This window comes from Ictidomys tridecemlineatus, chromosome 12 (genome assembly GCF_052094955.1).
Source record: "Ictidomys tridecemlineatus isolate mIctTri1 chromosome 12, mIctTri1.hap1, whole genome shotgun sequence".
Taxonomy (NCBI): Eukaryota; Metazoa; Chordata; class Mammalia; order Rodentia; family Sciuridae; genus Ictidomys; species Ictidomys tridecemlineatus.
In genome coordinates this window covers 71,353,340-71,379,426 of record NC_135488.1, presented here as the reverse complement: position 1 = coordinate 71,379,426, position 26,087 = coordinate 71,353,340, and the positions used below count along the sequence as shown (strand labels likewise).

At 37.4% G+C, this 26,087-nt stretch overlaps 2 protein-coding genes and 1 long non-coding RNA gene across 4 annotated transcripts in view; 2 read left to right on the top strand and 1 right to left on the bottom strand.

The window, feature by feature from the left end:
- Positions 1-36: 36 nt before the first annotated feature.
- Cct4 (chaperonin containing TCP1 subunit 4) lies at positions 37-16,091 on the bottom strand. The gene is made up of 14 exons (XM_005322049.5): positions 15,827-16,091; positions 12,800-12,852; positions 11,765-11,854; positions 10,201-10,309; positions 9,211-9,353; positions 8,113-8,234; positions 7,653-7,785; positions 5,560-5,699; positions 3,479-3,575; positions 3,286-3,396; positions 3,048-3,178; positions 2,347-2,581; positions 630-743; positions 37-253 (listed from the first exon to the last, which is right to left on the bottom strand). The coding sequence occupies exons 1-14, from the start codon at positions 15,951-15,953 to the stop codon at positions 239-241; spliced, it is 1,620 nt and encodes a 539-aa protein (XP_005322106.2). The 5' UTR covers positions 15,954-16,091; the 3' UTR covers positions 37-238.
- A 111-nt stretch (positions 16,092-16,202) lies between these two features.
- On the top strand, positions 16,203-17,816 carry LOC144369369 (uncharacterized). The gene is made up of 2 exons (XR_013428965.1): positions 16,203-16,384; positions 16,521-17,816. It is a non-coding gene; the product is annotated as an uncharacterized LOC144369369 (long non-coding RNA).
- A 4,180-nt stretch (positions 17,817-21,996) lies between these two features.
- Commd1 (copper metabolism domain containing 1) overlaps positions 21,997-26,087 on the top strand; it is a 171,774-nt gene continuing 167,683 nt past the window's right edge. The window contains exon 1 of one of the 2 annotated variants that reach the window (XM_040271269.2): positions 21,997-22,201. In XM_040271269.2, the coding sequence (XP_040127203.1) occupies positions 22,025-22,201 (177 nt within the window). In that variant the 5' untranslated portion in view covers positions 21,997-22,024. The remainder of the gene's footprint in view (positions 22,202-26,087) is intronic. The other variant, XM_005322051.4, reaches the window with a different exon arrangement.

The window sequence follows — 26,087 nt, the reverse complement described above, 5'->3', positions numbered from 1 at the left end:
CAGAATTAACAGACTTGATACAACATCGGGAGGGAATTAACCTGTTTGAAACCAAATATTTAATGTTGTTCAATAAAGTGTTTCAATACAATTTCAGGCAAATGCAAACTAGAACACAAAGCCCAGGAAGTCAGAGGAACAATCTTCCAGAAAACAAGGAACACCAAGGCCATCATCTTCCACTTTAATCACAGTAATTGGTGGCCAAAATGGTGCCAGCCAGCCAATGCTATCCAGATTATCGAGTGTTCACCTGAAAAGAAAAAAATTTAGGTTTCAAAACTTATATCTTAAAATTGAAAGATGTTTCAATTATTTCAATTATTCAACCCCCCCGCCCTTGGTACTTGATATTGAATCCAGGGACACTTTTAACATTGCGCCACATGTATCTCCAGTCCATTTTGTTTTTTATTTTGATACCGGGCTGTCCTTGAACTTGCTGTTACCCAGACTATCCTCGAACTGGCCATCCTCCTCAGCCTCCAGAGTTACTAGGATCATGAGTGTACAACTGCACCAGGTTCTCTCTCATTTGTACAGGTGAAAAACACTATAAGCTTATAATTAGCAAGCATTTATCATTAAAACTAAACTTGTAGAGCAATTTACAACATATATATACTCACCACGTCATCAATTTTCAGAATGCTCCGGACAGTTTCAGTTGCTAGAGTCAGAGCACTGACTGAAACCAACAGGGGCTGTACAACCATTTCTTCCAAAATGTTAGAAATACCACCCTGCAAATCACCAGAAGTTGATTTTAAAGTGTTTGTAATTCTATACATTAGCAACCAACCAACTTGTCACCAGTATGCTAAGACCTTTTCAAATCTATTTTTCACTTGGTTCTAGGTAAGGCTAAGGTAAGATATTCTAAGCTCTTTTCTACATCTTTTTTTAATCCTGGGGATTTAACCCAGAGGCACTTTACCACTGCGCTACATCCCTAGCCCTTTGCATTCTGAAATGAGGTTTCACAAAATTGTTTAAGGTCTCATGACGTTGCTGAGGCGGCCTGGAATTTACAATCCTCCTTCCTCAGACCCTAAAGCCACTGAGATTACAGGCCTGTGCCACGGCACCCAGCCAACTCCAGAACAACTTCTAGATATGGTTTCCTTAAAAAAATCCCAACAAAATTAGGTAGATTATTATAGTAGTTAAAAAATTCTGAGATCTTGGTCGTAGCTCAGAGGTAGAGTGCTCACCTAGCATGCGTGAAGCACTGGGTTCGATCCTCAGCACTACATAAAAATAAAATAGATATTGTATCCACCTATAACTAACCTTCAATGCTTAAATCAATGGTGAGTCTTAATTCTGAATCAGGCCAAGTTGTTTTACTATTCTTAAACATCTCCTATGTCCTATCTTAAAGTCTCTACTACACCATCCTAATACTTAAAAAAAAATTTTTTTTTAGTTGTAGATGGATACAAGATCTTTATTTATTTATTTTTATGTGGTGCTAAGGATCAAACCCTCTGTCTCACACATGCCAGGTAAGAACTCTATCACTGAACTACAATCTTACCCCACCACTCTAATCCCTTTTATCTCAGCCTAAAAAAAAAAAAAAAAAAAAAAAACACCCCAAAAGAGTATTAAAGCTTTTCATTGGCTTACCCTCCTGCTTACAAAATTTTACTGGTTCTAAACCACTGGAAGAAAAATGCCTGTCAATACTCTAGGGTATTCTCATTCTAGCTTTTTATCTTTCCAACTTTAGTATTTACTATATCACCAACATTGGCCTCTCCTCTGTATAGCAGTACATCTCTCTCTGAATTTCCTCATCCCCTAACCAAAGTTGTATAATCATAGAAGTTTTTCATAACCAGGTCTTACTGACCTGTGGAGTTCTGAACTATTCAAAAAATAACGTCTTGGATTACTAGTTTCCCCCTATCACATATTGCCTCACTTAAGCATTAATTAAAAAGGGGAATATTATTGCTGTTTCATGTGTTTACATTACTAAACCAGCTGATGCTCAAGCACAGGAGAAATGGTTAGTATTTATGTAGTATTAGTAATACATTTAGTCTTCACAACATATCTGACATTATTATCTCTATTTTACCAACTGAGGAAATTGAAGCATGGACTAAATATCTTGCTAAAAAAACATCAATAAGTGGCAGAGTTAATAAACAATATTTCCCAATTAAGGCATCATTTTCATTCTCAAAGGCATCATTAACCGGTAGCAGATCTCATCTTTAAATTAAAAAAAAAAAATACTACTTTTCACTACAAAGCCTTCCATTACAATCATAAGATTTTCAATGTTTTTATATTAACATGTTCTGCAATAATTAAAAGGACTTTTGCTACTACCTTTCGAACATTAATGCCTGTAGTTTTTTCTCCTTGGGCATGCCGATTTCTTAGTTCTGTTACTGTAGAAATGGGATTCAGGCCAGCATTTTCAGCTAGTGTAGATGGAATGACCTCCATAGCATCTGCGAAAGCACGAACACAATAGGATTCCATGCCACTCAGTGTTCGTGAATATTCAGTCAATCGTAGGGCCAACTCTATTTCTGGAGCACCACCTCCTGCAATAAGCGCCCTGAAAATACAAAATATGTTTAGCTATTTTAATCCAACAGAAAGCTATTTTTAATAATTTATGATTTATACTTTAAAAAAAGCCAAAATATAGTTTTTTTTTTTTTTTTGCTGGGGGAACATATGGATTACTGGGAAGTGAACCCAGGGGCACTTTACTACAGACTCATATCCCCAACTCTCTTTTTTTTGAGACACAGTCCAAGTTGCCGAAGCTATCCTTGAACTGGGTGATCCTCCTGCCGTGTCTCAATCTTTGAGCTGAATAACTGGGATTACAAGTGTGTGCCACTCACTGTGCCCAGCAAAATGTTGTTTCTCTATTTTTATGTGGTTGCTGAGGATTGAACCCAGTGTCTCACACACACACTAGACAAGCACTCTACCACTGAGCCACAACCCCAGCCCCAAATATAGAAGTTTTAATGTTCAAAATATTACTTAGTTAGTGTTAACATTGATATTACCTCTTCTTCACTAAGCAGCGAACAACACACAGGGCATCATGAATGGAGCGCTCAGCTTCTTCAATCACCAGTTTATTAGAACCACGAACCACAATTGTAACAGTTTTTCCAGGGCTTGCACAGCCTGTAATCTTTAGTAAACAACTTTCAGATTAGGTATCTGAGGCAAAGATGAAAAATAAAACCTAAAACCAACCCAGGTGAACAAAAGCTAATTATCATAATAAACACTAGTTACCTTGAGCAGTTTGCCAGAACCATTTAAATTGATCTCTTCAGCTAACTCAGCAGAACCCAGCATGTCAGCAGTGAATTGGTCAATATGAGCAACTGGTTTGGTTCCAATTGTCTGAATCAAAGAATCAAATCCTCAAATTATCACATTTATTTGATCAATGAACATTCTACATAAATAGATGTTAATATTTTACCTTACAAATGAATTCAATGTCTTCCCTTTCAATATCCTTAATCACCATAATCTTCATCTTATTCAGAAAATGTAACGCAAGATCACTAAGAGCATCTCTAAAATACAAAATTAGTATTTAGTTAATACTAATTAAAATACATTTTGCTATTCAAGAGCTTTTTTTTGGGAGGGGTTGTGGGGAGGGTTACTTGGGATTGAAACTCAGGGGCAATCAACTACTGCCACATACCCATTCCTATTTTATATTTTATTTAGAGACAGGGTCTCACTGAGTTGCTTAGAGTCTCACTTTTGTGGGCTCTGAACTCGAGATCCTGCTGCCTCAGCCTCCGGAGCCGCTGGGATTACAGGTGTACACCATCATGCCCGGCTCAATAGCTTTTAAGCTTTAAAATTATTTTATGTTGTTCAAATGGCCAATTTTTACATTAAGTTCAAAATTCTAAAATCAATTTCCAATTCTACTGAAAATTATTATAACTGTGAAATTTTTAAAAATGGACTTTCTCCCAATACCATAAACCACGAGAGAATTAGATCATTTTTGCTAATAAGTGCATTTTTGTAATTCAAAGTTTAATGATACTTCATGAATTTAGAAATGTGATTCAGACTCTAGAAATTTACACTTTCCCACAAATTATCTGGAAGGATCCTTTTAACAACCCTATGACTCTGAAAAGGTAGATATTACTATCTATTTCAATTATCTCTGTTGATCTTGCAGATTGAGTTTTAGGTGCAATTTATTCAAGGTCACTAGCTATTATATAACTTGGAACTCTCTTCCAATTGCCCATCAAAGACTCTACAAAAATATCCATAGTACTTTCTGGTATAACAAACCAATGGAGGAAAATAGGAATGTGCCTACTTGTCAGAAAGAAAATATCAAAGGAGGAAAAAAAGGGATCAGTTCACACTTTGGAGAATTCCTTTGATCTATTTACTATCTAAACATTCCCAGGAAAATAAAATTTAAAAAATTTAATTTTTGATTTTTATTTATTTTTTTTTAAACAATACTGTTAAATTGCTCAGGCTGGCTCTGGACTTTTTTTTTAATCTTTCTTTTTTTGGTGTAGATGGACATGATACCTTTAATTTATTCACTTTTATGTGGTGCTGAGGATTGAACCCAGTGCCTCATACTTGATAGGCAAGTGCTCTACCACTGAGGTACAACCCCAGCCCTGGCCTTGAACTTTTAATCCTCTTGCCTCAACATTCTGAGTAACATCCTAAGTAACTGACTTAGACCCTGTCTCAAAAAAAAAAAAAAAAAGTTAAATAAATATATAAATAGATAAAATAGATAGATAGCACTGGGTATGTAGTAGCTCAGTGGTAAAGTATCCCTGGGGTCAATCCCCAATACAAAAAACCACACCATGGTCTAGCAAGATTATATACCCCATATTACACTAAAGGGAAAATAAAACACCTTTAAAAAAAATTACAGAATTGAGTAAATTTCTTTCTTTTTTCAGTTCTCGATGGACTTTCATTTATATGTGATGCTAAGAATCAAACTCAGTGCCTCGCACATGCTGGGCAAGCACTCTACCATTAAGCTACAACTCCAGCTCAAGAAATCACTTATTAATTTTTTAATATTTATTTTTTTAATTGTAGTTAGACACAATACCTTTATTTCACTTATTTATTTTTATGTGGTGCTAAGGATCGAACCCAGTGCCTCATGCATGCAAGGCAAGCACTCAACCATTGAGCTACAACCCAAGCCCACCACTTTTTATTATTAATAAAAATATAATAATGCTTTAAAATATAGATTCAGATTCACTCTACATTTCTTGGGACTTACTCAGCTCACCATTTCTTAAAAGTACAAAACCAAAAACAAACAAACAAAAAACTCTAGTGGGGAAATCACAGTATTTTGTGTAGTTATAATGCACTAGTAAAAAAAAAAATAAGGGGGGAAAAAGTAAAGAAATGCTAGTTAGAGCTGGTTCAATGGTAAAACATTTGCCTGGCCTGCAAGATACTCTGGGAATCAGCTAGTAGTTATCCAAAACCAATAATAATTAAGAGATGAACAAAACACAGTCCCACCTTAGGATAGACTTCTGTATCAGAAGGACATTACATCCTGTTTTTTTAATTTGCTTCACTAAATTTAAAATATAGGCTCTCTCTTCTCGCAGTACTCGGTCCATCTGGGCATAGTCGGAAACTACTATTTGATTATCCATCTGTTTAAAAAAAGAACTTATTAATAGTATGTACAGTTAAAGAGATTTCTTTTTTTTTGGTTTTTTAATATTTATTTTTTAGTTTTCGGCGGACAGAACATCTTTTGTTTTTGTATGTGGTGCTGAGGATCGAACCCGGGCCGCACGCATGCCAGGCGAGTGCGCTACTGCTTGAGCCACATCCCCAGCCCTAAAGAGATTTCAAGTCAGAAGAATTTTAAGTAAAATTATATATAAAGTCAATGAAAAAATCATACAAAACAATAGACATACACAGAAAAGTCTGGAAAAATACACATATACACACACTTCAGTCTTTTACTCAACTATATCCACTATTGTCTTATAAAAAGATTTTAAAGCTCAGCGCCTACTTGTAATCCTATAAACTCCAGAGGTCTGGTAGGAAAATTATAAGTTTGAGGCAGCATCAATAATACAGTAAGGCCGTAAGCAACTTAGTGAAATCCTGTCTCAAAATAAAAAACAGAATATATAGCTCAGTGGCAAAGTACTCCTGGGTTCAATCCCTAATACCAAAAAAATAAAACAACAAAAAAACCCAAAACATTTTTGATAATCATGTAAGGAATGGCAATCTTTTTCACATAAATATTCTCTCTCTCTCTCTTCACACACACATACTCACCTGTAAACAGCTTCAGTTGCATCTTTTTTACTCTATGGCTTTTCAAAAAGTGTGCAGGGTGCAGCAGTGCACATCTATAATCTGAGCCACTTGGGAGGCTTAGGCAGGAGGATCACAAGTTCAAAGCCAGCTTTAGCAACTTAGTGAAGCCCTAAGCAACTCAGCGAGACCCTGTTGTCTCAAAATCAGTAACAAAGGACTAGGGATATAGCTCAGTGTTTTAAGTGCCCCTGGGTTCAATGCGCACTACCATAAATGAATAAGTAATGATATGCCGAGAAGTAGCAAGGACAAATCCCTTTATGTTACTACATTAAACTACATTAATTTTTGTATGGGTGAAACTTTAAAGAGACAAAATACAAAACAGGAAACCAGTATGGTAGCATAAGGAATTATGAGAGCAAATCTTGAGATGTTAACCACCTCTTTGAGAGAATGGCACTCATACTAATAGATATTGGACCATCTTAAGTAAAAAGCAATTTCTTCATAATGTATATAAGCAAACTGATTTAAGGTTCCATTTATATAAGAAACATTGGTAGCAACTGCACAGGTGAAGTTCCTGTTCTGAAAAAGCTAGAAAGAATCTGAAAATTCCACAAACATTGTAACTTATCCTTTTATTTGATATATATTTCCAATCATAATTTATGTTCTAATGTGAAGTACATCACAGAATTTCAATGATTATTCAATTAAGGCTATAGACTTGTCACCAGTGATAACAACACTATTTTTGTCTCAGTTTATGGATCCATTTGAGATTTATAGGTCTTTGTTTTGGTGGTGTTAAGGATCAAACCAGAGCCTTGCATAAGATACGCAATACTTTACCACTGAGCTACCCAGGCCAAATTTTTTTTTTAATCACTAGTATCAACATTCCCCCCCCCACTTTCTAAAGGTGATCAGGAATGATTGAGACCAGTGAGCTATATCCTCAGCCCTTCCTAAAAATTTATTTTGGTACAGGGTGGGGTGGGGGTGGGGTATTAAACCCAGAGGCACTTAACCAATGAGCCACATCCCCAGCCCATTTAAATATTTAGAGACAAAGCCTTGTTCAGTTGTTGAGGCTGGCTTTGAACTCTCAATGCAAGCCACTGGGATTACAGGCATACACCACTGTGCCTAGCCTTTTCTAATTTTTGAGACCCGAGCTCACCATACAACTCTCCTGCTTTAGCATCCTGAGCAGCTGGGATTACAACATGTATCACTACATAATGAATAAACACCTCAGTTACTAAAAAGTCAAACAATAAAAAGGAAAACAGTTTCATTTGGAATCTACTTACATCAGTTTTGGGAGCAGATAAGCAAAATTGAATAAGCCCAATTTTGGCTTTTTCGACTCTGTTTATGCCCGAATTTGCCACTTTTTGGGTGAGAACTAGTCCTTCCACCAATTCACAGTCATCAATTGTTCCACTAAAAGAAAAAAAAATAAATAAATAAAATAAAATAGAAGTGGTGAAAATCTGAAAGTTTAACTAGTCTTGAATAGATTAAAAATCATCAATCCAATCATCAGCCTCACATTAGTATCCCATTCCCAGAATACTCTGATCTTCTATTGTCTTACCATAATAAGGGAATATAAATAACAGTTTGAGATTCCTATAGGAACATATGTTCTCAAGAAAACAAAACAAGAAAGCAAGCAAGCTTTGTGACTTTCATCTAGGTATTTTTCATTTAACTAGATTTATTTTTGACAATATGAAAGTTATAAGAGACTTATATAGAGATGCTTACCCAAGCTTCTTAACTATTTTAATATCTCTTAGGTCTACACTAGTAGCCGTGGCTGGATCAATCACTTTCATCACTGCATTTACACTCATTGGAGAAAGCAGACTTGAATACTGAGAGACAACCTAAAATTATTGAAAAAGAAAAAAAAAACAGCTTGAATTCTTATCTCCTTTTTTGGGTGGGATGGGGAAAGAAAACCACATGATTGGACACTGTATATAAAATTGCCTTGTTCAGCCAGGGGCACAGACTAAAAATACCCATTTGTTTTTCTTTTTTTTTTTAAATTAATATAGTATTTGGGACTGTCTCGATTACCAAAAGTTTTATAGGATACCCAAAAGAGCATCCTACTAATTTTATATGGAGGTTTCCTACCTAAAATAAACGTGATCAAGTTATGCATGTAATATTGAGGGGCTGGCAAAACAGCTAATGGTTAACATTTATTGGTCACTCATTATATACAGGAAGTGGCTATAGCACTTTATATATTATTTGTTTTGTTTTTGGTGCTGGGGATCTAATCCAGATACTTGTGCATGCAAGGCAAGCACTCTACCAACTGAGCTATATCCCCAGCCCTCACTTCACATATTATTTACCTCATTCACTCTCTTCTTTTTTCCAGGGCCAAAGACTGAACTCAGGGCCCTGTGTATGCTAGGCAAGCACTCTGCCACTGAACTAACAACTGGACTAAAACAGAGGCCAAGTCATATGCCCAAAGTCACACAACTTAGTTGTGAAGCCAGCAATGAACATAACTGTGTAGATCCTATAACTAGTGCTTGTAACCATTATGCCATATTAGTTCTGGGGAGTATTCAACATCACTTAGTGTCACTAATACTATCTAGCTTTCCACTTAACATTTAAAGAAAATGAATATGTGGATTTAATACCGAAATTTTTATATTATAAATGTTCCCCCAAATGTAAAAGTTCATCACTGCTTTAAAGCTAACTAAAAACCAAAAATGGATTTATACATATTACTCTCTTTTGTTAGCCCTATCGATAATTTAATCCAATTCAGTTTTACAATTTAGTTACCTAGTCTCTCAAGACTTAACCATTCCCTCGGGCTTGTCTCACCTTTGAATTCAATGAAGTGGTTGCACTATTCAACAAAGTTTCTCTGTCACTCAGTTCCACAGGTCGAGACATGTCAGTCAAAACTTCAATACCCTTTTCCAAAGCTTTCTGGAATGACTCGGAAATGATGGTTGGATGAATTCCTGACATTTATGAAAGTCTAGTTATTTAATTGTAACAGATAATCTATGTCATGACTTAAAATTTTTCTACTCATTAAAATATCACTCACAAATACTTTTTCTTTCTTGTGGTGCTGGGGAATGAACCCAGGGCCTCACATGTTAGGCAAGTGCTACAGCTCTGAGCTATATCTATCCCCAGTCCACAAATATTCTTTAAAAAAAAAAATTTTTTTTTTAAAGATTGACAGAATATCTTTATTTTATTCGTTTATTTTTATGTGGGTGCTGAGGATCAAACCCAGTGCCTCTTGCATGCTAGGCAAGCATTCGCTCTGCCACTAAGCTACAGCCCCAGCCTCCACAAATATTCTTAATACAAACTAATTTATGCTTCTGTTAGCAACATCAAAGTTTATATAAATTTAACTGCTAACCTTGGCTAATAATTTACTTCTACTTAATCTGAAACAAATTCATGTAGATACTGAAGGTTGAAACTAAGTTTAATATTTTTCAAAACATCACATGTCTACATAATAAATAAGTAACAGGAAAATCACTACTATGATTAAGCACTATTTACCAAAGAACCCTCATTTTCCCTCCCAAATCATATCTTATCTCACAATCTAAGATTAATAAATAATACCACCTCTTCATTTCTGAAAAGTAAAACTCTACTGAGTACTATATGGAAAAAAGAAATGTGGCAAAAACCAGAAGCAAAACAGCAAAATCTAAAATTTCCTGGTAAAGAGTAACTATTTCAAATCAGTATTATTTTACTTAAGATAACTTGGCTTCCTCTAAATTTTTAAAAACTTTTCTGCTTTTTTTATTCAGTACTAAATTACCTCCTACCTACCTTTCTGAAGAAGCTTGGTACAGGAATCTAAGAGAGAGCCAGCAATGATGACCACTGATGTGGTGCCATCTCCTGCTTCTATATCTTGAGCTTTAGACAGCTCCACAAGCTAAGTGAACAGAACATGGCAAATGACAGTAAAAAATGAGAACCCAATAACATCAAATTCTCACATCAATCACAAACTGAAATTAAAGATTCAACAAAATTCTTGCCTTCTAATTTGTTGTCTGACTTGGATTTCATTTTAAAATGAAAGCTGTACATTTGTAGTACAAGACATTCTTCTCATAAAATTTTATACAAGGCCATATTATGATTTCTGATTCAGATTGTGGTGTAAAGAGAAGTTCTCAAAAAAGTCTCTGAAAAGTTGTCATCGGGCTGGGGATATAGCTCAGTTGGTAGAGTGCTTGCCTTGCATGCACAAGGCCCTAGGTTCAATCCCCAGCATATCTCTCTCTCTCTCATACACACACACACACGTTGTCAAAAAGCATCAATGGCTGGGCACAGTGGTGCATGCCTGTAATTCTAGCATTTCGGGGGGGGGGGGTCTGTGGCAGGAGGATCTCAAGTTCAAATCCAGCCTCTACAACTTAGTGAGACCTTGTCTCAAAAAACAAAGTGAAAACAAACAAAAAACCCCAAAGCATTGATGTTGCCAAACAGAGTGGCATACATAATCACAGCAACTTGAGAAGCTGAGGGGATACACATCAATAGTAAAGTATTCCAGCACCAAAAAGTATGAAAATTGTATCATAAGTACCACACAGTCTTGCAAGTTATGAAATCAGGCATTCCAGATAAGGATGAAATATCAGTTTAAAGTCCTTTACCAAGCTTACCAGAACCTACCTCATACGAGCACAATCTGATTATTTTTAAAAATCATCAAAGGGTCTTTTGTTTTGAGATGAGTATCTTACTATGTTGCCACGACTAGACTCAAGGAATTTTTCGGGTTCAGCATGAGTGCCTGGACTACAGGCAGACAAACTATGCCTATCACAACATTTTAATAGATAAGGCCTTTTTTTTACCCCCCCACCAATATGACTTCTCACTTGACATGTGAGTCACAATTTTACCCTTTGTTATATCAGTATTTTAAATAAATGTCAGTGTAAATTTTGACAAATTTATTTTATACACAATTAAAATTATTCTGTTGTCTGTTTGGCTGGAATTTTGTGGAGTCCTGGGTTTAATCCCTAGCACTACAAAAACAAATTGTTTTGTTATCTTTCAGCTAATGCTCATTATACTAATAATCTATACTAAAAAAAGATATAATTTATGTTTTTATCTTCTCCTCCTTAACTGTACAGCACATTCTTATGGACAAGGTAACTCATGTTTTACCTGCATCACCCTGAAGAGATACGTAATTTTCTTAAAATGGTACCTAGTTAACATAAAGAAAAAAATTTACCATGTTTAAATGCTATAATGTGACCAAATAAACAAATTTAACTCTTTGCCAAGTAAGCAAATTAAACTTTATCAAATATCAAACAATATACTAAAATACACAAATTTCACCTATAATTATACTTACCATTCTGGCTGCTGGATGCAACACTTGCATCTGTTTCAAAATGGTGGCCCCATCATTTGTAATGGTCACATCACCTTTTCCATCTTGAATCTGGAAGTTTTTTTTTAAAGTTATATTTCAATGTGACACCATAAAAGTTCTATTAAATTTAATACTTCAGAGAAATTCATTTACGTCTATACAGAGTTTAATTTCAAATTCTTTCCTTACGTTGGTAAAAAAATCTAAGAACGGCCTAACTTTACAAAAGAATAACTGGCTTTGTTCAGAGTACTTTGAAAGTAAAGAAATATACATACACAAGAGAGGACAAAAGAGACACTATAAAAAATCGCTACAGGAGCTGGAGTTGTAGCTCACTGGTACAGCACTTGACTAGCACGTGTGAGGCAATGTGTCCATCTACAACTAAAATTTTTTTAAAAACCGCTATGATTTCTGGTTTCATACTAATGATTAGAGAAACACCCTTTCTACCAGAACTCCAAAAAGATAGCACCATGTAATGTGGTTAACACAAGTAGCTTATTTCATAGTATCTTTAAAAAGGGCAAAAGCATTGGTAGAAGACATATGAATTTAGAATCCCGAGGAAATAATAATCTTTATTTCATCCAGAGAATATAATATATTGTTTTCTTTTTTTGGGGGGGGGGGTTATTAACTAGCACTGAACCTAAGTGTGTACCATTCAAGTTACTGAAATGTATTTATTTTATACTGTAACTCAACAACATATAAGTTGAAATCCCACAGACCCTTACCAAGGCATCATCTACAGGAACACTGAACTCAAGTCCTGACTCCTGGACATACTTTTCATTTAACTACAAAACAAAGAACTACTTTGTGTATGGACTCTCGTTGTTTAAAAAGCATTCAACAAAATGTGAATTAAGTCGAATTCACTTCAAAGTAATCTTTCCTTCCTCTGAACTCACAAGGTACTTTTTAAACAGCACATCTTAACCCTTTGTATTAAGTAGTGAAAATAATGGTGCTTAGTTAAAAGTATTGAATGATTTAGCTTTTTACCATTTTATCCATTCCTTTTGGTCCAAGGCTTGTTCTAATAGCATCAGCAACCGCTATAAAGGAAGAAAACAAAATTAACCCTTCAAAAAGCAGTGTTCCTCCTTTCAAATTATCATTTTTGTCCTTATTAGGGTATGGTATACAACAATTTACTATGTACACTGGAGAAAATTCATGTCTGGGCTGGGGTTGTGGCTCAGTGATTGAGGGCTTGTCCAGCACTTATGAGGCACTGGGTTCGATCCCAGAACCACATTAAAAAAAGAAAAAGAACAAATTAAAAAAAGGTATTGTGTCCATCTACAACTACATATATAAATGTATAAAGAAAATTCACGTCTAATAGTATCATAGGAAAACAAATATTACTTTTTTTATTACTAAGTTTATGATGCTTCACATTTGTGCTATAGTCATTATGTATAGTATTTATGTTCTGCTTCTGGCAGAATACATTCTAGGGATTCCTTTAAGCATCAAAATGGTACAATCTAGTTATAAGCTGATTGGAGACTGTATTATTTCCTGTTCCTTTAAAAAGGACAAGCCAACAAAGGACTAGACTTTCTAACTTACTATCTAATTAATTTGTTTACTTTTTCTCCCCTCCCAAGAATATAATCTCTGAGATCAAAAACTTTAGTTTTAGCAGGGCACAATGGTGTACAACTGTAATCCCAGTGGCTCAGGAAACTGAGGCAGGAGGATGGCAGGAGTTCAAAGCCATTCTCAGCAACGGAGAGGCGCTAAGCAACTCAGTGGGACCCTGTCTCTAAATAAAATAAAAAAGGGCTGAGGATGTGCCCCAGAGTTAGTTAAGCACCTGGGTTCAATCTCAGGTACCAAAAACCAGAAACAAAAAAACAAACAAAAACCCCAAACTTGAGTTTTGTTCAGCATTATGAACATGGTATATATTTATGGCTAACAGAAGAAATTAATATTAACACTGTCAACAAAGCAAACCTCAATGGTATAACTCCTGAAAATGCTATAGAACACTACACACCAACAAAATGAAGACAAAAGCATGTTATGAAACATCTCTAGATATGACTTATGTCATGTTCCTACTAATTATCAATGAGAAAGTTTCTATTAATTCACTTACAATTTTTCTGAGAGAAACTAAAATTGAGAAATAGTATTCTCTCCCCTTTTCTTTGACAAGTCCAGGACAAATGAGTAGTTCTTTCCCCTCTTTCTGCATACCACTGCACCTCACACACACAGATTGTCTCTATTCCTTTTAGCTCCACAATTAGCAAATGGATTACCCATACAGTATGAACAGTAACACACCACCTTATTTTATTGGTGGTATTGGGGACTGGACCCAGGGATGCTCTCTCTATCCTTGAACTACATCCTAAGCCCTTTAGATTTTTTTATGTTGAGACAGGATTTCATTAAGTTGCAGAGGCTAGCCTTGAATTTGTGATTCCCTCCTGCTTCATTCTCCTGAGTTGCTGGGATTATGACCTAGCAATAATAATCTTTAGCAGAACATACATTGTATAATTTTAAAACTGTATTTTACTAATTTTGTAAAACTTTGGTGAATACTACAATTTCAGGTGATATACTAGACCTGTATACCACAATTTTACAAAAGGGACTTAGAATGCTTTGTTATCTATTAATGTGAATACTCTGGAAAATTATCTGTTTTTCATATAAACATACTACTCTAGACTTCTTATATCTCTGAAAGTATTGGAAGTTTAATAACTTCCAAATGAATCTAAGCATCTGCTCAATCTGACCTCTTCAACTCATTAGCCCCAAACAGGAATATTTTTTTTCTTTGACCATTCAGCACCTATATTTTAGCAACATCACATTCCCAATCACTTGGGCTAATGACAGCAAATAGTTTCGAGATGTGACATATATCATTCACATATATGAATGTTATATACACACCACATACCTACATGTGTAATCTGTATTATTTATGTGCACACACATATATCATATACACATTCTTATTTAATCCTAACAGTAACTCTACAAATTAGTCATTACCTCATTCCACTGAAGAATGATCTGTAGCCGCCAGAGAAAAAACACTTTCCAGGACGCTAGATCTTTCAAGATCTGGCGCCAGCCTACCTTTCCAATCTCATTGCTTCTTTGTGCATCTTATTCTCCAAACCAAATTACTCACTATATTCAATGCACAACCAGACGGGACCTCTAAGCCTTTGTTCTCTTTTCCTTCCACACTTCACTATTTCAACTTGATTTCTATTAATCCTCATAACTCTAAAAAAGCAAACATGTTCCTCTTCAATTTTATGGGTAAGGAAATCTCGGTTCGGAGATTAAAAATCACAAAGTCACATAAATAAGAGAATGAAACTAGGGTCTTTTGATCTCCACTACTTGCCATACTATTCTTTAGAGCTAAGAAAGTGTTTCTCGACTAGAGAGATGACACAGACATAGCTTTCCATAATCACTCTCCAAAAGATGGGTCAGTTCCCTACACCATACAATACAATGTGTCCCGCCCCAGTTTAAAAGCGAAAATTACTCAATTAGACCCAATAATTGTGCCGAAGAAAACTTATTTAAACGCGTTGTTGTAAGATAAGAACGCTCAAAATTACTGTGCAAGCAACGGTCAGTCGGCTCAATAAGCAAATAAGGATTAACTTTTAAGCGTCAGATCCCAAAGAGCCGCTGCAGGCAGTCTTCAGCAGTTTGAACTGAACTGCTTTCGGCTCCAGCGTGATTAACACAAAACCCAGGTGGAAAACCTCGGGCGACTAAAATCCAGAATGGATTCCGACCACTCCTTAGGCAGCGTCAGAAATTACTGGCTTAAACACACACACACACACACACACACACACACACACACTCAGAGAAAGAATTCCTTCATAGTGCTTCCACTGGGAAAAGGCGACCCTGAAATAACAGGAAGTGGGCCATACCCACCCAAGTTCAGGGTGAGAGAACAGAACTTGACCCCACACTGCTGCGAGGATCAGGCTTGGGGTTGGAACGCGGGGGTGATACCTTTGGCCGCGGAAATGTTGCTGAAGCGGATCTGGGCCGGCTTGTCGCGGTCCTGATAGGCGCCTTTTCCTCGGCCGCCAGAAGCCCCAGCGGGCGCCCCGCTTCGGGGTGCCATATTCTCTGGCATGGCAAACCTGGCTGAGTCTGCCGGAGTTCAGGAAGGACGGATGGACGCGGATTCGGCCGGACTAACGGTACGCGCCCAGCGCCTTCACGAACCTTCCAGAAAACGGCGCCGGCGCCGGGAGGGGGCGGAGGTGGAGAAGGGGCCTGTCTAGTGGCGCGTCGCCGGCCTGACGTAAGAGGCTGGCCGCCTCGCGCCGGTTGAGGTGGTTGAGCGCCGAGATCCGGCACTAGGAGAGTGGACTCCCAGGGCGCTGGGGGCTGCAGGCGCGGTGGGGCGCATTCCCGCGATGCCACAATGACAGCGCGCTATTTTATAGGCGAGTGTGGTGGACACCACATCTCTTACTCCACCCTCCTCGACTCTGAGGTCCCCTCCTCTAAGCGGCTGGACCTATAGTAGCTGTCGTGCGCACTTCAGTCTTCTGCGGAATTGTTAGTTCAGTTTCCCTTTGTTCAGCCATACGCCTGACTCCTATTTTATTATCCATTATTATCCATTTTATTCAGTTTGAAAGGGGGTTGAAGGAGACGATTTGCGATGGGTGATGAATGCTTTCCTTTGTTTTAGGTGTTAAGGTTAAGCGGGCGCGGTGGTGCAGCCTGTAATCCCAGCGGCTTGGGAGGCGGAGGCCGGCGGATCGCGACTTCAAAGCCAGCCTCAGTAACTTGGCGAGGCGCTAAGCAACTCAGTGAGACCCTGTCTCTAAGTAAAATACAAAATAGAGCTGGGGATATGGCTCAGTGGTAAAGTGCCCCTGAGTTCAATCCCGGGTACCCCCTTTCCCCCAAAAAGTGTTAAGGTCAATTGTTTCGTACTCGTTGTTATTGGGTGATAGTTAGAAGCTTAAGTATATTCTGGTTAAATGCCAGAGAACTTTTTAAAATTTGTGACCACCTGTCAAAGACTGCCTGTCAGTACAACCTACTCGTCTTCTGTTGGTTTCTCCTACATAACATACCCACTGACTCTTAGGGAGTTTACTTACCTGCTAAGCAAAATGCTAACGTTTTACATATTTTATCTCATTTAATCCTCGACAATAATCCTGTGAAATAAGTGTCATTATTTTTACTTGGTGGAGTAATGAAGATAGACGAGTAAATTGATGGAAGCAGTATTCCAATACAGAGCAAAGACTCTGTCATATCTAACCTGCTGAGTTCTCATTACCATTGTATTTGAATTGGGAGATTTTTTGTACGAGATTCATTCAGTATTTGTTCCCAAGTTATTAAGCCCCCATAAAGTGACAGATGCCTACTATAGGTCCAACTACGATTGTTCCAAGGACGTGATCCTGTGATCATGAGGTGTTTGTACACCCATCCAGGCTGTTAGATGTCGGAGATGAACTTCCTAGGTCCTTGTGATCTATAAGCCTTTGGGATCAACTTATCTTCAAAGAAACAATTTACTTCCATGTAGCACATAAACATTCTATGATTATTTGTTTAAACAACTTACATAATATGATAGAAACAAGTGAGTGATAATGGAGATAGCATTAATTTGAGGATCTGAAAGTTTGGGTTTGAGTTCCAGCTCTGATGTTTATTACTATTGAGATCTTGAGCAAGTCATTCTGAGTCTTATTTTCCTCTTCTATAAAATAGGAAGGTTGAATTAGATAATCTATAGAGGCTTATTAAACTCTAGTCCCATTAATATAAGAAGTAGACCTGTCAGTCTCAGAAGATAGGAAAATTTGAAAGCTTATGTTATTGGTTTCTTGGGACAGTCTCCATGGTTATGACAGTTGCTTTGATTATCTGAAATATTTCAAGTTATAAGCATTTTTTTCTCTTTTTCCATTGGTTTTATTGTTGTTCCTGGGATTAAACAATAAACAAATGCTTAAGTTTTGCTTGTGTTAATGTGTTTATGTACAGGATTCTCCATTAGAACAGCATTTTAACAAACATTAAAAGCTTTTATAGGATACTTTATATAAACAAAACATTGTTGCTATTGTAGGATAGACATTTTAAAAAAATACTCTTATGATTGGGGATGTAACTCAGTGGGAGAGTGCTCACCCAGCATGCCATAGGTTCAATAGGTTCATGCCATAGGCCATAGTTTCAATCCCCAGCACTGCAAAAAACAATAACAACAAACTCTCCTAACAGATCCATGCAGATATAGGAGGATGTAGGAATGTTGTCAATAAACAATGGCTTTATAGAATTTCTTTAATGTTTTGTAAAATAGGTTTTACAAAACAACACTTGACCAACCATCCAAAATGAGGATTCTCTCTTGAATGGATAACCTATCATGTCCTAGACCTCTCTGGTAATTGGAATGAGCTAGGTACTGGTACAAAAAAATTTTTTTAAAAAATATTATCATTACAACAGTATTTCATGTACATTGTAGACATTTAGAAAAATCAGGTAAGCAAAAAGAAGAAAATAAAAACCATTCTGTTACTGAGAGATACATACTAACTATAAAGCTAGATGTGGTGCACACCTGTAATCCCAGCAACTCTGCAGACTGAGGCAGGAGGATTGGGAGTTCAAGGATAGCCTCTTGGCAACTTAGTGAGACCCTGTCTCAAAATTTAATTTTTTTTTTCCCTAGGGATATAGCTCAGTGGTAAGTGCCCCTGAGTTCAATCACCAGTACTACAAAAAATGAAATTAATTCTAGGGGAAGAAATATATCAGATATTTTTTAATATAAAGACTATCTTGCCTTTGGGCTAAAGTTGTGGCTCAGTGGTAGAGTGTATGCCTAGCACATGCAAGGCCCTAGGTTTGATCTTCAGCACCACATAAAAATAAATAAAATAAAGGTATTGTGTCCAACTACAATTAAAAAAAAAAAAGAAAAAAAAAGAGACTATCTTGCTTTCAAATTACTATCTTGAAAACCCAGATGAACTTTAATTAAAGCAGTCTAGTGATTCTTTTTTAAAAAATATTTTTATGTGTAAATGGACAAGATATCTTTATTTTTATGTGGTGCTAAAAATCAAACCGAGTGCCTCATATATGCCAGGCAAGCACTCTACCACTGAGCCACAACCCCAGCCTTCTATTAGTGGTTATTAATAGACTGCCAATGGTTTGAAAGGGCATTTCAATTGTTACATTAATAGAAGAGTAGGGGTAGCACAGGCATGTGGCTATATTATATATCTTCTAGTCACCTAGTATAGTTGTGTCTAGAGGCCAGGGATATGAGGAGACATCCTGCCATGCGGGGGACATCCATTAAAAAAACTGTTATGATTTGAACCTAAACTGAACTCCTTTTTACATAGAAACAATGTACTTTTAGATTGATTTTAATATGTACGGACATTCCAGTTTTCCAGGTTTGTAATTACTACATTAAGTGAGAGAAGCTTTAGTTTTTGGTAAACTTTACCAATCTCTGTTTCAGAATATCATTGTTAACAATAGCAATTGCTGTCTCTTTAGAGTCACCAACACTGCACAAGTTTATCAGTTTGCATCAGCAGAAATCACAAGTAGTTCTACATGAAGATGTAGGCTTTGTGTTGTTAAGATTTCTACAAAGTAGGCATCTGTGTTGTTAAGATTTCTACAAAGTAGAACAGGACAGGACACAATGGGAATATTGGAGTTTGGGATAAAAACACTCCTCCTCAACAGTATTTTTTTTTTTTTAAGTTCTTTTTTCTAGTTGTAGATGGTCACAATATCTTTATTTACTTTTTTGTGGTGCTGAGGATCGAACCCAGGGCCTCATGCATGAGAGGTAAGCACTCTACCACTGAGCTACAAAGCAAGCCCAGCCCCAACAGTATTTATGTTGATCTCTCAGATGTAATTAAAAAAAAAAACTATAGTCATTGCTAGTACACTTTTTTTTTTTGTACTGGGCATTGAACCCAGGGGCGCTTAAACACTGAGCTAGTATTTCCAGCCCACCCCCCTCTCCCACCGCTTTTTTAAATATTCATTTTTTAGGTGGAGTTGGAGACAATGCCTTTATTTTATTTATTTATATGTGGTGCTGAGGATCGAACCCAGGGTCCCATACACACTAGGTGAGAGCTCCACCGCTGATCCACAAACCAGCCCATCTCCAGTCCTTTTAAAGAAATATTTTATCTGGAGACAAAGTTTCGCTGAGTTGCTTAAATCCTTGCAAAAGTTGCTGAGGCTAGCTTTGGACTCAAGATCCTTCTGCCTTAGATGCTGAGCACTGGGATTACAGATGTTTGCCACCATGCCTGGCTGCTAGTACACTCTTATCAAATCATTAATGCAGTATCGGTTATCTGTGAGAGGAGTCTTTGATTTTTCACATAGAAAAAATTTTTATTTAAGACACATTTACAGGGCTGGGGATATGGCTCAAACGGTAGCGCGCTCGCCTGGCATGCGTGCGGCCCGGGTTAGATCCTCAGCACCACATACCAACAAAGATGTTGTGTCTGCCGAGAACTGAAAAATAAATATTAAAAATTTTTCTCTCTCTCTCTCTCCTCTATCACTCTCTCTTAAAAAAAAATAAGACACATTTACATCTTTTGTAAGTCACTGTTTCATATTTCTTTGAAAAAAATTTCAGGCACATATTATATGTCTTCTAGTCACCTAGTGTAGTTGTGTCTAGACACACATTGTAATTAATATAATATGAATTATTTCCTTTTTCAAATTCTAAATTATAACCAGGTCATTATATTAATTTTAAAAACTTTTTTTTTTTGTAGTTGTAGATGGACAGCATGACTTTATCCTATTTATTTATTTTTTATGTGGTGCTGAGAGTCGAACCTAATGCCTCACATGGGCTAGCTAGGCAAGTGCTCTGCCTCTGAGCTACAACTCTAGCTCCATTACATTAATTTTTGGAGGGTCAATTCACATATTTCCCAATATTTCTCATTCCTCTCTCCCCTAGTCTTTGGCAACTATTACTGTCTCTATGGATTTGCCAATTTTGGACATTTACTACAAAGGGATTATCCAGTATCTGGGCTTTTTTAATTTAGCCAGATACTGGATTTTTTTTTTTTTCATATGAAGGATTGAACCAGGGGTGCTTAAACACCCCAGCCTTTTCTATTTTAAAAATTTTTTTTAATATTTATTTTTTTTACTTTTCAGTGGACACAACATCTTTATATGTGGTGCTGAGAATCGAACCCCGGGCCGCATGCATGCCAGGCGAGCGCAATACCACTTGAGCCACATCCCCAGCCCTCTATTTCTTAAATTTTGAGACAGGGTCTTGTTGAGTTTCTTAAGGCCTCCCGCTAAATTGCTGGAGCAAGCTTTGAACTCACGATCCTCTTGCTTGAGTCACTGGGATTACAGTTGTGCCATCGCACCTTGCTTGGATTCCTTGGTTTAGTGTTTTTAAGGTTCATTTATGTTAGCATGTAACAGTATTTTATCTTTTTTACGCCTGAGGAATAAATGGAATTTTTGTAATTTTATGAATAGGAAGTTAAATTGTCAATGCATTGCAGGATAGCAAAGAAAGCATTGGCAAAATATTTGTTATGGACGGCAACACTGGATCAGAGCCATTGTCTAGCTGACTACATAAGATGCTTGTCTATAAAAAGGCAATCAAGGGCTGGTGCTGTAGCTCGGTGGCAGAGCGCTTGCCTAGATTTGTGAGGCACTGGGTTCGATCCTTAGCACCGCATATAAATAAACAAAAGCATTCTCTCCATACACAACTACAAAAAAAATTTTTTTTTAAAGATAATCAACAACGAAAGCAAACCAATTATGTCATCAGGAGATAGTTTTATTGAACAATGTTCCATAGGTGAGGTTTAGGCAGCAATTACAGCTGAGTGGTAGATTCCATTCAGTTAATCGACTGGCAAGTCAAAAAGTTAAACTGGTTAACAAGGGATTTCCATCAAGCAGTCATCCTTTGGATAGGCACGCCGGTGGGTGCCCTTCTGTGGGGATGGGTTTTACAGAGCAAAGCTGGAAGCTGCGGTCACCGATCCCTGGTAGAAGGGCCTCAAGGTTCCCAGCGTGCCTTTGCCTGGGCAATTTAGACTCATCTCGGCCGCCGTAAGAGAGCGGCTCTCAGCTGTTTGGGGGGCGGGGCTTTTGTAGACCATGGCGGGCGAGCTTGAGGGATGCAAGTCTCTGAGCGGGCTGCTGAGCGGCCTGGCCCAGGACGCTTTCCACGGGCACCGGGGCATCACGGAGGAGCTGCTGAGGAGCCAACTGTATCCGGAGGTGTCGGCTGAGGAGTTCCGTCCCTTTTTGGCGAAGATGAGGGGGATTCTTAAGGTATTGCTCTTCCTGAAGCCTCTGCCACAGAGCCCAGCCCCTTCCTTTCAGCCCTTAGACTCGACCCAAGCCCCAAGTCTGAAAAGACTTTGCTCTTCAGATTTCTATGTAGTGGGCTCCATTCACATTGCGCCGCTTCAGATCTGAAGCGTCCCGTCTCTTTCCTAAGGGTGACCTCTTTCTGCTCAAGTACTGTCCCCAAGGCTGACTGTCACTCTTTTTGGGTGGTTATCAAGTTCGCGTTTCCTCGGCGTTTATGGGCTCTGGACTTTTAAAAATTAAGAGCGCTGGGTTGATCTCCAGCTTTCTAGGTTGTGGAAGTTTGAGAGCCTTAAAATGAGCCACTATTTGCTGGCTTATTTAAGGAGTGGATTGGCCAGAATGAACACCTGTTAAGCAGTCAACTGTATGGTTAAGAGCATTTTTACCGATTGGAAGTCAAAATATGGATCAGCCTGCCCCATAAAATTATGTGAAACAAACATAGTAGGTGAAATAATTTTAATGCTTTATTTAGCCCAGTGTTTTCAAAGTATTATCACTTTATATGTAATCAGGATACAAAATATTAAGAATTGTAATTTTTTTCACTGTCTTTGAAATCGGTTTGTATTTTGCACTTAAAGCACATATCAATTCTAACTAACAACATTTGAAATGCACAGTAATTGCATGTGGTTAATTATTGTGGTATTGGACAACTTTGGTTTAGACCAAGAAATTAGTCATAGGAATACATCTAGTATCAAAATGTACTTTAGAAATAGACTTAAAAATAATACTTTTTTTGTGGATTTTGAATGTGTTAGGAACTACACTAAGCATTTTACATGTTACTTCCTTTGTTTTTTGCAAAAACATGGTGAACACTCATTTCATTTCATTTTTTTTTTTTGAAGACAAGGTCTTGTTATGTTGGCCAGGTGGGCCTAGAACTCATGATCCTCCTGCCTGACCTGTGGAGTAGTGGGATTGCATAAACCACTAAGGATCCTTCTATTTCTGTTAATTTGTAATCTTAAGTATCAGAGAAGACTTTGTAGAAAATTTGACATCATACTGAGTTTTGAGTGTTTATTGTGCTTATGAGGATGAGGATAAGGGACTGCATACAGTCATGTTTTGTTGGTCTTAGGAACTTCATATATTGGGGGCTGCTATTCCTCTTTAGGTGGACCATATTTTGATTCTTGTTTTTGTTTTGAGATAAAAATTGTGAGATATTCAGAGAAGAGATTGCCTGAAAATTTTCTCCTTTATTTTCTTTTAAATACATTGCTGATTAATATCCAGGATACTTAAGTTTGCTGAGCAATTCTGGGTTGCAATGTTGTCATGGCTCTCTTGGTACTGAGAGAAGGCACCAGAAAATTTGCCTGTGCCTGGTAACATGGTCTTTGTGCAGCTGATTGGTTTGAGGAACCAAGGAAGAAAATCTTTGGTTGTTTAACTTAATACTGAAACCTCAGGCTCAGGGTGACATCTGCTTTTAATCTTCATTTATCTCATAAGTAGTACTGAAGGTTAAATGTGTAATTTTTATGGAAACATGAAAAGTAAATGTTTTTAAACAAAAAGCTTTGAGCAGAGATAGAATGTCATTCAAGAGGGAACATGCACAAATACGCATGATGCAGGAGTACTATAGTATTTGTAAAAAGAAGTGTGATTAAGCAACTGTGGACAGCAAAGAGATATTCTTTCTGGCAGGCTTCATGGGGATGCCATTTTTGTTGCTCTTGAAGAAAGTGAAATTGGTTTTTTTTTTGGTGGTGCTCAGATTGAATGCAGGTCCTTACAACGCTATGCAAACACTACCTTTAAACTTCATCCCCAATCCTTTTTATTTTTATTTTTTTGAACTTTAACACAGGGTCTCACTGAATTGCTCAAGCTGTCCTAGAACTTTTGATCCTCCTGCCTCAGTCTACCAGTTTCTGGGATTACAGGTTTGCACCATCACACCTGGCAATGAAGAGTATTTTTTTTTAATTTTTTAATATTTATTTTTTAGTTTTCGGTGGACACAGCATCTTTGTTTGTATGTGGTGCTGAGCATCGAACCTGAGCCGCACGCATGCCAGGCGAGCGCACTACCATTTGAGCCACATCCCCAGCTCAACGAAGAGTATTTTAAGACTGAAATGAGGGGCCAGCTACACAGGGCATTCTAGGTTAACAAAATAGAGGTGGGACAGGAAAATGTAGAGCATGTTCAGGAAATGGTGACTAGTTCAATTCCATCCTAATGTGGTAACCAATCAGGAGTATTAGTGGAGGAGGCAAAAAAAAAAAAGTGAAACAATGCTTGTCCCTTTAAATCTTGCTATCATTTATTCTTGATTTTAAGCAAAGTATACCTTTTTTTGTTTATTTTTTAGTTTTAGGTGGATATAATATCTTTATTTTTATGTCGTGCTGGTCCTCATGCATGCTAGGCAAGCACTCTACCACTGAGCCACAACCACAGCCCTGCAAAGTATACATTTTTACATATAGGTGACAGCAGAATTCATACCTTTCAGTCATCTGCAGGAAAATCATGGTCTGTGAACAAATTGAAAATGGAGAGAGATGATAGGGGTAAGAGGAAAGGAAGTAAGGGATGTGTAACCTCCAGCAAGAAATTCAGTGTCTCTCTATCCCCTCCACTACAGATTGAATTCAGGGACATTCTACTCCCCAGGTTGGTCTGGAGCTAGTTTCTTGCCTAAACCTACAGAGTAGCTGGGACTACAGGCATGTACTGCCTCTCTTGGCTCAGTATCACAAATGTTAATAGCCTTCATTTTTTCCCCTCATTGAGCTAAACCCCCAGCCCAGTTAAACACAAAAGGGCAAACATTTCATCTTCTTGTAGATGTGTGCAGCAGATGATTCACTTACTCTAGTTTTCAATTTTGGGTAGCTCCAAGAGCAATGAATAAACAAATTGGGAGTGGTGTTTTAGGGAGATGACATCCTATATAACACAGTACTTGCTTGCTATTTACTGCTATTTTTATATGATTTTTTTCACATTTGTAATTTCAACTTATATAAGTTTTTATACTCTTTTATTTGCTCTTGCTTTTATTTTTTATTTATTTATTTTTGGTACCAGGGATTGAACTCAGGCACTCAACTGCTGAGCCACATCCCAAGCCCTATTTTGTATTTTATTTAGAAACAGGGTCTCACTGAGTTGCTTAGTGCGTTGCTGTTGCTGAAGCTGGCTTTGACTCATGATCCTGGTGTCTCGGCCTCTCAAGCTCCTGGGATTACAGGCGTGTACCACGCACACGGCTTGCTTTTGCTTTTCAAGTTGTGGGTATGCCTAATTCTAGTTTACTAAAATTCTGAATAAAGATCTTTGATGTGAGGATCCATCACCTTTTGTTCCGTTATTTTCTTTATTCACTACTGCCCTCTATTGGTGATGATTATATATATATATATATTTAAATTTATTTACTTTTTTTAGTTGTAGATGGACACAATACCTTTATTTTATTTATTTATTTTTTATGTGGTGCTAAAAGGATCAAACACAGGGCCACCCTGGGCAATACAGAAGGAAAACCTATACTACTTCTAGATGGGGAGAGTTGGAAAATGTAGTAGTACTCTAAATTGGGGCAGCGAACCATGGCCCATGGGTCTAATGTGGCTTGGCGCTCTTTTCCAATTTCCCCCTATTATAACCCTAGCTTTGGCTGTTTTGTTTTGCCTTATGGTGCTGAGGATCAAACCCAGGGGATGGATATGTTTGGCAAGCTCTCTACCACTGAGCTATACCTTCTTGGTGCCTACTTTTAAGTTTTGATTGTAACATGGCCACATGCTCATTCATTTACATCTTGTCTGGAGCAGCTTTAGTTACTACAATAAAGTTAGTAGTTGTGAC